Below are 12,156 nucleotides of genomic sequence, written 5' to 3'. Positions count from 1 at the left end.
TGATACTTCGAAGACTCTTCCAGGACAACAATGTGCAATCATCCGAACCCAACACTAGGCGGCGATCTATGCACAGATATGAATTCAGCAGCCCACATGCCTCGAACACAAAGTTACTTAACAGATGCTCTTTCATTATAAGATTATAAAATTCATCATAGTCTTGCACCATGTTAACTTTTAACCAGCCATCTAGTGTTTTGACTGAGGAGTCAACAAATTTACCCAGATCTGACTCGAGGTTTTACAAATTTTCCTGAACCTGATTCTGTACTCCTCAGTGGTGAGTCCAACACCCTCAATCAAGGTGTCTTTCATGAGGTCATAGGACTCCGCATCTGCCTCATTCAGTGTCAGGATTCTATCCCTACACTTTCCAAAAACAGCTCCCAGAGTAGAGAGCCCCAATACTTCTGGCTGTTTCTTCATTTTACAAGCCCTCTCAAAGGCTGTAAACTATTTGGTGATATCATCACCTTCTAAGATATTTGGCGACAATCCCTTTGGGGATTTTAGGGTCAAAAGAGTCATCTTTCTCTTTATTTATAATTTAGCTGCCTCCAAAGATAGGTCCATGGTCTATCTCTGCTCTCGCTTTTTCTATGGCTAAGATTTTGGTTTTTAAAGCTAGCCTTCTAGCTGCTTCTGAAGTTCAAAAACCTCATCTTCGACTTCAGCTGCAGTAGTACTTCTAGTAAAGGTGCTGCCAGTGGGAGTGGGGCGGGCAAGGACTTATCATGGGTATTAGAAGGCCTAGTCCCCATGTCAAGGTTCCATGCTGGGCTGAGGCCCTTAAGTTGGGTCAACGTAAGTTTCTTGTAGAGATACACGTTGTATGCCTAGGTCCCACCCTCTATCTCAGACATGGCATTTAGATAATTTGGGACCTTTTTTATAAAGTTAGGATAAATCTAGCAACTATACTTTTGGAAAGCCCAACTGTCAAGGATAGTATTAAAAATCTAATACGAATGGACTGGGAACTTAACCAAGTTCCTAACAGTTCAAGTTTTAAAAATTTAGAAAATGTTTTACAAAAATTCAAAAATCAATGGTAACTAATGTCAATTGTGGATTTACTTTGTGGAGTCACTCGTTGACCAAGTAGTTTCAGCAAATGCAAAGTCTTGTATCCCACCGCTGAACCACTAATGTGGGAAGCTGGCTCTTAAAATAGTGGACCAAAACAAGGTACACTATGTAAAAAGGCCAGGCAACCCCGAATTTGTTTACAAAGGCACAATCTATATCCCAAATGCTTTCTTTTGTGGTAGTGTGGGTGAGCAGTTAGGCTTATCAGAGGGTATTGTTAATCATTTGTTGACACACACAGAGGTAATAAATGAGACACACACTCAAGAATAAATACGAGACCAAATTTAGAAAAATAAGTTGTAAGTTTTATATAAATTTTGATAACAAGGACTTCAAAAGCAATTAAGCACTTTTTAAAATATTGAATTTTGCAGTTAAGTAAGCAACTACTTAAACGCGCCTTTACGCACAAGGCATAGACAGAATACAGGTATTTACGGTCGGCTTCTCTGGGTCTTCTTTGGTTCTTAGGGTCATATGGGGCCACGGTCCAAAGTACTACCAGCCGTTTCTCGTTACCTGTCTGGGGGGCGTCCAGATGCAGAGGTGCTGGTCCGATTGGTAGCTGTGCGCGCTATGCCAGTAAAGAAAAGAACAGCCACCTAAAACAGGTTGCATAGGGGGACTTGGGGACAAGTATGGGAGCTCCCAATGGGTGGCTCGGGTCTCAAGGGTCCGGGGGACAAGGGAGCATAGTCTATTCATCAGTACCCAGGCTGGGGGCCTTGTGTGCAAATAAAAGAGAGTTTGGCTGAGTTCTGTGCATCCTGGAGCCTTGGGGTCCTGGTCTCGCCAGTTGAGGGTGAGAAATCAGGACAGCTGTGCCACTTTCGAAGTGGGTATCTGCAGTGCTGGCGTCCCTTGGCGGCTTTTCAGTGTCGCTGGAGTCTGGATTGGACTCTCACAGTCTTGGCTTGCTGCAAGGGGTCCAGTACCCAGGGTATTGGTCCTGTGCAGCTCTGGTTGGTCCAGGTGTCCTCACTTGGTGGGGGGACAGATCTAACCTTCATGAGCACTGGTTCCTCTTCCTGGGGGCTGCGGTATTGGGCTGGTCGGTGAGTCGTAACTCGGTGAAGGGGACTTTGCTTATCGGTGCCTGCAGACTGCAGCAAAGAAGCTTCTTTACTCCAAGAGAGATTATTTGGCGATTTGCGAATGCTGGCAGTCTCCCATGGTTCTTGGAAGCTGATCAGCTGCAGGACGAGGCGCTGGTCACGACTGTTGAGATTTGGTGCAGGCAGGGTTTGGCGCCAAAAGCCCACAGCAGTCACCAGCTTGCGCTCTTTCTTGCGGCTTCCGTGTCCTCTTCTTGATACATTGAATCTCAGTTCTTGGTGTCAGGGGTGCCACCTAAAAACTCAATTTAGGGGTGTTCCAGGGAGTGGCAGGTAGTAGTCAATGGTCTACTTACCTGTAGGGTATCCACACCCTCCATATGACCTCTTCCAGGATCTGTTTCTGCCCGCAGAGAGCAGGGTCTCTCAAACGCAGAGGGGGCCGAAACCTGGCAGGATGATCTGCACCAGTTAGCCAGTACACAGTCGGTAGGTTTTCAGGGGGCACCTTTAAGGTGCCCTCTGGGTGTATGTATTAATAAATCCACCACTGGAATCAGTGTGGGCTTATCAATATGAGATTTTTGATACCAAACATCTCTAGTTTCAGTGAAGCCATCATGTAGCTTGGGAACTCAGAAACAGAAGTGTCCAGCACATATACTCAAAAAAGCCTCCCTGTACACTTGTAATATCTAAGAATCGACTTTGACTCCACAAGGGCATATCTGCTCATGCGATATGTCCACACATGTAGTATAGTGCACCCTGTCTTGGGGCTGTAAGGCCTGCAGAAGGGGTGGTTTACATATACTGCTGCAGGGTCTGCAGGCATGGCACACAAGAGGTGTGCCATGCCTGTCTTCACTTTTCTCTGCACCACTGCATGCAACCTGCAGCTGCAGTTGGCATGTTGGTACTGTTGGGGTACAATACATGCTGCAGCCCTTAGGGACACTCTTTAGTCTTATTGCCCTAGGTACCAGGGGCACCATTTACTAGGGACTTACAAGGGGCGCTAAAGGTATTGCCAATTAGAGGAACAATTGTACAGTTTTAGGGAAAGAGATCAGGCACTGGAGACCTGGTTAGCAGGAACCCAGTGCATTTCTGTCAGAATTACATCGGATACCAGGAAAAAAGAGGGGCTCACCATATCAAAAAGGGGCACTTTCCTACATTACTTTATTAATAGTATTTCCCATTTACATTACTACTACATTCTGAAAAAGGATCGACAGCAAAGGCTGTAGGTAAACTACAGAAATTAAACTTTAAACCAAAAAAGATAAAATATACTCTGTTTTACTGTAAAGTCATTATTTGCACTAGTTTGCACACGTGAGAAAGTGAACACATTGTGTCCCCTTCAAGGTTGTGCTCTCAGGTTCTTAAATGCCTCCAGAGGTTACCAGCTCGTAGAAATACCGAAGACACACAGTGAAGAGCTGGAAATCAGATGTACAGTTTAAATATAACAATGTAAAAAAACACACTTTCAAGTGAAACTATGTCCAATACAGGTAAACACGGTTTGCTTTCAGGGGACAGTAAAGGGGACAACTAACGTTTCGGGTGGGCAATATTCTCTCTAAATTATTCCCATCAGTGTTTAACAGCAGTGATAGCCATGGTTATGAGAATTATGCATTTTGTGATTAAAGTTTGTGCTCACTCTACCGTGTTTCCAAGGTAATAATGTCCATGGAAACTAAATGGAAGGCTCTCCTCATGTTTTAGATGTTGATGCTAACTTTCCATAAAAAATCCTAAAGAAGCAAGCTCGCAAATTAGAAATAAGCTTGCAAATTATAAGCAAACTCACAAATTAGCTTGATAGGTATTTAGACCAAAGCTTTATGTCAGTCTCTCGAAGCATTAATGGTACTGTGAATTACAACCAGTCCCAAAATGTTTATAAGGGCCTTCATCAGTGCATACTCTTTAGGCCCATGAAACAATAAGGGAAAAGACCATTGCGGGCAAGAGCTGGTAGGCGAGTGTGTCATTGCCCATGGAGTGGACTCTGTCACAAGAAATGGAATAAGTCTAGTAGTCACTCCCAGAATAAAGTCTGTACTGAAAGTCAACACTACAAAAGCATTGCTTGAGGTCACCGGTTATCTGCACTGCACAGACCCACCTACCAGGCTTCTAGGGTGGACAGCAAACGCCTGTTTATACCAATCAGGTTTGCACCACAACAGTGTGGGGAGGGGCATCAATTATGGTTCCTCGGTCAACTGACAAAATTCCTGGATGGAAACATCTACATGAAGAGTTGTGAACATATGCTATACATTTAAGTTTAAAGACAACAAACTCCATTTCCAAAGCATAGGCCAACTCATGGAGATCATTACCAAACCCTTTCAACAATGAAACCCTCAAAACAAAGCCAGCAGTGGTCACTGGCTGAAAAAAGACCCTGAAAAACAAACATTTGTATGGATTTTCAGAATTGCTACATAGCTGGCAGATTCTCTGAATCACACACTACCGGCATCTTAGTGCTGTATACGCAAAACCACCACAGACTTATGCTGGTACTCTAGCGGCACTCAGAGGTGGTCATCAGCATTAATTCAGCTCCTCTTCTTTGATGAGAACTAGTTCCTTGGTATTGATGCCTTGTACGCATCCATATCTTCCCTTCTCAAAGAGCATCCACTCAGTTGATGCTCTCAAAAATAGTTCAACGCCTAATAGACCAAGTTTTATCTTCTTTACAAGTCCCAAGATAACTAATAACAGATCACCATTCATCAGTCCACCTTTGTGAATCGAACCCCTTTCTTATCAGGGAGATGAAAATCCAGGAATGGCTTTGATGACAGTAATTAAACATCAAGAGTAACCTTCCCCTTGCTGGAGTTGTTGCAACTTTTCAAGAGACCAACAGGGAACACAGATCGAGTTCCTAGTCTGGGAGGAACCACAGTTAAATGATCATGATAGAGGCCTAGTCAGGAAGCAGTGCAGCATACATGCCCTTGTATCTACTGCAACTGATAAATCAAATTCAGTCCTCCACACGGCGTTCTGAATTCCCAATGCCAGGTAGTCTATCTACCAACAGCAGATAAAGCTGGAGAGAACTGCAAGTGAAATCCGTAAAAAGAATCACAACTGCCATTTTGCAATGCAACAAAGAAAGAAGAAACACAACACCATAAATACTGAATCCATATCTCAGTCTTAAATATTAGTTTGCCGGTTCTTCTTGGTTCTGGGGGCCCTTCTGAAGTTCCTTGGGGCAGTAAGAGACTGTTTCAGAGTCTAGTTAAATTCCAGCAGGGATTTCGGAGGTGACTGTGTCTAATGGTTGCCAGTGACAGTTCATTAATGCATCATATAGCTCCTCACTCTGCTCCATAAACTGCTTGTTGGCCTCATTCACATCTAGAGGTGGATTTGGATCTACAATAAAAAAGATAATAAGCCTTTAAAAGTTGTGGTTATGAGTTGCCTAGCATGCACAATGTTAATGTTAACCAGGCTTCATAGCATTTGTATAACGAGAAACAATAAGTAGGTATATTGACTGGCTAAAAAATAAAATCTCTTGCTAGCTAGAGCGATCACATCAGGTCACTTCTTCAGGTGCAGAAAAAAGGAAAAACAATGTTTCATTAAGCCTTCTAATGTAGATGCTTTCTAAACAGTGAACAGCTGTATGTAACCCTGCACTCGGGCTCCAGCCTGAGTTACAACTAGGGCAGGTGGCATGGCAAACACATTTGTTTTCACCCCTCAACACATTTTCTGGAATCTTTTGAGAATGGGTCTAATGAAGCACTCAAAGCAGTCATAATTTTCATCAAGAACAATGAGAGCAGAATGTTTCTGTAGCACAAACTATCTATGTCACGACCAACTATCAGGCCACTTACCTGTAGAGTTGGGCAGATTGCAATAATAGAATTTTAAACCCCTCCTGTTGCTTTTCTGTAATTTTGTGAGGCCCAGAGTTGGCTTAATTCTTTCGTTTTTTGAGGACGCCCTTGGGTATTAGTGCACTATATAAATTATTTTTCATTTAATGTATTTCATTATGAACATACATTAGGAAATATAAATCCTTGTCCATCCCAGGTGTGCTGCTTCTATATGATATATTATAAGGATAACTAATGTGTGATCCCAAAAGAAAAAACATGTGTTTTACGCAAGTTCACAATGAATGTGGATGATTGGTGAAGATGAAGAAAGGGACCACGTAATAGACGTCCCTACCACTTTTACGCAAGGTAATTTGCACAGAAGCACGGAGAGGCAGTGAGTATAAGTAGTGTCACTTAAACACTATATGATAGGCATGCAGTGGAAGATGCATGATGCTAGTGATACCGTTTGCTTAAATACGTTGTTTGTTCTGCGCAATAGTTGCGCAAAAATGAGCATCCAGAATGTACGCACTCTGTATTATGGGTAACGATATGCTCTTGTTCTAGGCGAATCTTCACGAAGGCCACATGTGGGCAAGTATGATCATTGCCCAATTTCAGCTTTTTGGCACAAATGAGTCACTTATTAAGGTTACCACTAACCCAGGGAGGTACCACTTCATAACCCTGATGAAAGCCCAGGACATTTCATGCCTTACAGTAGGGTTGAAACATGTCTGATTAATTAAGAGTCATAGGACCATAACAGTCCACACTACCCGCTTGATATTGTTTTTACATTCCCCATCTTCTCCGCTAATAAAGTGATAGCTTGGAGAAGGTGAGGGATTTTTAATCTCTAGTTAAGCGGCCTCCTGGTCTCCCTGGAATACGGTTGAGCCCCCCCTGACCTTTAGGAGTTGGGTGAACCCAATGATGAAGCATGACATTACTAGAGTGTGTGAGGGTTATATACATTTAAAAAAAGGAATTTGTTCCTTCCGTGCACTTGACACGCAGAGTTACTGTACCCATTTGGGGTGACGCACCCCTCTATCCTCTGCCCCTCTGGTTTTGCAAAAGACCACTCCCGTGGTCTTAGGTGAAATACTTTTTTGGTTAAAGCGTACTGCTTCCACCTCCTTAGACACCCAATCACCCAATGCACTAACTCATGGACAAGGGGAAGGGGTCAGGTTCAAGTTGAAAGTAAGAAGTGAAAAAGGCTCTGATAAAGAATGGATGAGTGACACCTAATACACTGCCTCCAATGGCATTAAGGGCTGGGGTAAGAATCCTGAATGTGAGAGACCACTAGTTATTATTTCTGTTGTTATGCATGACCATCATTGGAAGCCTTAATATTTTACCCCACTTTCTGAATCTGGTAATTCACTACTATGATGAAGCCACAGTTGATAACAAACCTTGTTACCTTATGTCATAAAGGACTTCAAGGCCAGGCTAACAGCTCTCTCAAGGCTGGTCAGCGGAGTGCTCTTTGTCTGCTTTGACTGAAAGCACAATGCACAGCTGCAGAAGTTGGATGTTGGTTAAGGACCATATTTATGCTACTTACCCTGTAAGCATCTGTTTGTCATGTGTAGTGCCATAGATCTACATCCGCTGCTTACTCCTGCAATCTAGTGTAATGCGCGGACGTTTGCTACTCGTTTTCTTTGAGGAAGTCTATTGAGTCAAAAGGTATAGTGACTCCCCTGCTTAGTTTGTAATGCAAATGGGCACCCGCTCCATGTTTTCCGCACAGCGGGCGAGCGTAAAGATGGAGTGAAAGATTGGAAATCGCTGTGATCATGCAAGAAGTTATATACAAAGAATATAAGTGAAAAACGTACATCTGCAACAACCAAGGTCCTATTGATGTAATCCATGAGGGCACATTTCATAAAAAGAGTGTGAAGTGCCCTCTGCTACTGAGTCTGGCGGAGGGAAAAAGACCGGGAGCTCAAAGGTTTGGTTGAGATGGACGGGGGGTACCAACTTGGGAAGGAATTTGAGATTGGGTCTATGGATAATATTGTTGTAATGACCTTGAAAGACAAATTCTTCCAGGCCTGCAATTAGCTAACGCCCCTTACGGAGGCGACAGTGACAAGGAAAGCAACCTTCCAAGAAAAGAATTGTAAAGAGCACAAAGGATGGAGTTCAAAAGAAAGGGCCCATAAGTCTGTTAATGACAATGTTAATGTTCCAGATGTGTGTGGGGGTGGGGGGGAAGAGGGAAGGAAGGTCTCAGTGAAAAACCCGTATGAGTACTTTAGTGAAAGCTTTAATGACAGTGTTTTTGAATAAAGAAAAGTGTCACTGTTCTGCATGTAGGCTGCAATAGCAGCTTAGTGAAAGTGTATGGAAGTGTAAACTCGACCTGATTTCTGTAAATGAAGAAATTAGCAGACAATATCCTGAACATCAACAAAAAGAAAACATACAACCGTTCATTCTCTGCACTAGCCCTGAGAATATAAAACTCACTACCACCCACAATCAGAACCAACCCCACGACTACCGCCTTCAAAATAGAAATGTAAAGATTTTTGATTAACAAATCTCTCTATTAACAACCCTGATGAATGATTCGGGAGTACTCTAATGTTGATAATATCTGATCATGATTCAACCTGCTAGAATGATGCCCTGCAGTTCTTTCTTATAACTGTGTGCCATTTACTTTGTTTGTATAACTTGTCTGGGATTTGTTCAGTGCTCAGGTATCCGGATGGGTCATGTCCGCACTTTAAACAACTCTTAAATAAATGGTCTCTTGTGGAACTCAGTCTATGAATGGCCAGTTCTTCAGCAGATTGTTGCTGTTTCCCCACTGCAGAGAGCGATAGGTGCTGGCCTGGCTCAACACTAGATCCTCTCAGTGACCCTCTGTATACAAATACTGTGCAGACAAGCACTGTTGGTGGGGACACATGTGAAGTCTGGCATGGGGAACTATGGCAATTCATGAGGCCATCATTCCGAGAAGGCACATAAAGGTTTTGACTGCCAACTGATGATTTGGCTGATGAAGAAACAGTGTCTGCTAGAATGCTTGCACCTGTGCTTGACAGGGGTAAGCCTTGCAGGTGACAGTATTAAGTAAGGCTTCTAGAAAAGGTTGGATCTGAAGGTGTTCAAGGTGGGTCTTGATGGTATTCATAGTTTGATTTGATTTGATTTGATTGCGGATTTATAGAGCGCGTAGCTACCCCAGGGCTTCCCAGCGCTAAAGTGACAGCCTAACAGTACTCCTGTGGAGGGATTATTGAGGGAACAGCCAGGTTTTCAGTACTCTGCGGAATGTGAGCAGATTGTTTTCTTTGCGGATGCTAATGGGGAGGCTGTTCCAGAGTTTAGGGGCGTTGTAAGAAAAGCGGCGACCGCCCGTGCGAGCTCTTCTTATTCTGGGGACGCTGGCCAGAAATAGTTAGTCCGACCTGAGCTGTCTGGTGGATTTGTGGGGCTTGATGAGTGGTCTTAGTATAGTTAAGCCCAGAATGTGGAGGAGGGACACTGTGTGAGCGAGACGTGCTGTTTGCTTGCACTCTTCGTCATCTAAGTAGGGGTACACATGAATACTGCTCCTTGAAGATGGGCAGCTACCACAGCGAGGCACTTTGTGAATACTCTGGGGGCTGTGTTGACCCTAAATGGCAACACTTTGAATTGATAATATTGACGACTTACCAGGAAATCTAGGTAGCGGCGATGAGCGGATGGATGAGTATGTGGAAAGAGGCATCCTTCAGATCGTGGGCAGTCATGAAGTTGCCTTACTGCAGTAGAGGGATGACATCCTGCAGAGTAACCATGTGGAAATTTTCTTGCAGGATGTACTTGCTGATGGGACTGAGGTCGAGTATTGGTCTTAAAGACCCGTCCTTTCTGGGGATTCCATGCACATTGCAAACAAAGAAGAGTCACTATACGTCATACCTTGAAAAACGTCTTTGAAGAAAAACAAAACTGAAAACGTCCAAGCCCAACGCTAGATGGCAGAGCATGTGTATCTACAGCCACATGCACATGCTATGAACTGATTTGGAACAAGATAGACCATATTATGTATGGCTATTCATTATTTTGTTGCCTCAGCATAGCAGTAATAAGAATGGGCAGATAGTTTTAGGGTCTATACCCAACATAAAATTATAGATGGATAACTGTTGGTTACTGTGTTGTTTTTCTCCTCAGGGTTCTAGTGCCATCATAGACAACTAAAGCTATGCTTTTGTTGTCTACTTAATGTCACTCAGAACTTTTCTGTGAAAAACATCCTTGTAACACACAGTTACCCATATATAACACTGTTAGTTTCAGGATAAGTGTATATGTAAGGGAAGGAATAGGATGATATCCACCTTCCCTGAAGAATGCCAATTTAGCAATAATTCAGAATTACAGGAAGTTTTGACAAAAGAGATTGCTGCTAAATTGTTGCTGCCCTTGTCGGCGATATAAAATGTCTTATTGCTTTTGTGACACAGCTTCATTGACAGACTAATGTGCAAAATGTAGGCAAGTCTTTTTAGAAAAAATCCAGAACGATGTCTTTCAAAGTTATGACAAGAAGTGTTATCTTAAAGTAATTTTGGAAACATGACACTTGGCTACAAGAACATTCTCCTTTTGACACCTGGAGCAGTAGCCTTCTTACAGTTAGAGTTACACAATGACAAATGTGTTTGTCATCTCGAAGTTTTGATGAGCTAACTGGTCGAACAGACCTCTTCTTAAATTATACCAGTCTCTTCATTGCCTTTGCAGGGAACACCAAAGGAAATGCTAAAATGTGCGCATGACAGCAGCTGACACAATCCTCTCTGGTTTTGATTCACTCCCCTTAATGAACCTCTCACCGAAAATCCACATCCTTCAACACAATTATTGCTGGATAATCGAGGAGAAAAGATTGTACTTTACTTGCCATGGGGCCCATGGGAATGAGGACCAAAGACATGTATTTTGTTTTTTGACAGGGACTGCCACAGTAATCAAGGAGTATGCAACAGAGGGCAGATTAGTGCAGACTCTAGTATATTTATGAGCTTTAGAAATATTTTCCACAGATTCCTGCACTGAAAGACCTTGGCAAAGCTGACATTATTCTCAATTAATGGTAAGTTTGTGAAGAAAGCAAAGTACATTATGGGTTATTACAAACTGTGATACTGAACCTAGAGTACAGGAGGGGCAAACTTTCAGTTTGAAAACTGAACATTCAAATTACACCATATCCTCTCACAAAATCAAAAATTTAGCGCCTTGAGACCCTCCGGGTAAGTAGAGCGCTCTATAAATGCCTATGATTGATTGATTGAAAATTGTGGACTCCTTTCTTCAATGAGGCAAAACGGCTACACGTAGCACAAGATCCACACCATTCAAGATAGGGCCAATTCAGACAGAGTACTGTGCATTGTTTCATGGTGGTATGCACACCCCCTTGCAGCTGCATATTGAAAGTCTCTTTGTATTGTGGTTTCTAAATTTAGCAAAAAGGGAGAATTTGTAAATATGTGTTTGCATTTTGAGAATAACATATGATACTCCAAGCACTGCTAAATGAGATGTCCCATCAGAACTACAAGCATTCAGGTAACAGAGTAAATGCATATTCTCACCTTCTAACGCATCATCAGCAACTTCCTCTGGTACCTGAGGAGAGAGAGAAAAAATTCCCTTGTCATCTAGGAGAAACAAACCACATCAAATATTCTTGCGCAGGGTATTTTGTACAAATGTAGTTCACAGCCGTTACCAACCAAGGAGGCAGATGATGAAAACAACAAACTACATAACGAATATGCTACTTACCAGTATGCATCTGTTCTTGGCATGTAGGGCTGCTGACATTCATATCTGTGACAAGATCGCCGCCTAGTGTTGGGTCCGGATGATCGCACATTGTTGTCCTGGAAGAGTCTTCGAAGTATCACGAGATAGGTGGCTCCTCCCCTGGACTACAGTGCGCATGGGCATCGACTCCATCCCCAGATTGTTTTTAGCCATTGCGGCAAAGATGGAGTGTAACACCGTGAGTGATGACCATGCTAAGAGTAAATTGGAGTGCTGCAGCCGCTACAGGCGCCGGGGAGGAGGACGGGCGA

At 43.0% G+C, this 12,156-nt stretch overlaps 1 protein-coding gene across 2 annotated transcripts in view; it reads right to left on the bottom strand.

The window, feature by feature from the left end:
- Positions 1-1,378: 1,378 nt before the first annotated feature.
- TRNAU1AP (tRNA selenocysteine 1 associated protein 1) overlaps positions 1,379-12,156 on the bottom strand; it is a 296,944-nt gene continuing 286,166 nt past the window's right edge. The window contains exons 8-10 of one of the 2 annotated variants that reach the window (XR_015308501.1): positions 11,671-11,704; positions 3,051-5,570; positions 1,379-2,975 (exon numbers count right to left, since the gene is read on the bottom strand). Coding sequence is in view for 1 of the 2 variants with exons in the window: in XM_086957540.1 (XP_086813666.1) it covers positions 5,434-5,570; positions 11,671-11,704 (171 nt within the window). In the remaining variant the exon portion in view is untranslated. Of the gene's footprint in view, positions 5,571-11,670; positions 11,705-12,156 lie in introns of both variants that reach the window. The other variant, XM_086957540.1, reaches the window with a different exon arrangement.

The sequence above is a fragment of the Lissotriton vulgaris genome, chromosome 2_1, assembly GCF_964263255.1.
Source record: "Lissotriton vulgaris chromosome 2_1, aLisVul1.2, whole genome shotgun sequence".
NCBI classification, from domain to species: Eukaryota; Metazoa; Chordata; class Amphibia; order Caudata; family Salamandridae; genus Lissotriton; species Lissotriton vulgaris.
Note: the sequence above shows the minus strand (reverse complement) of the source record. Positions and strands in the feature narration are given on the sequence as shown.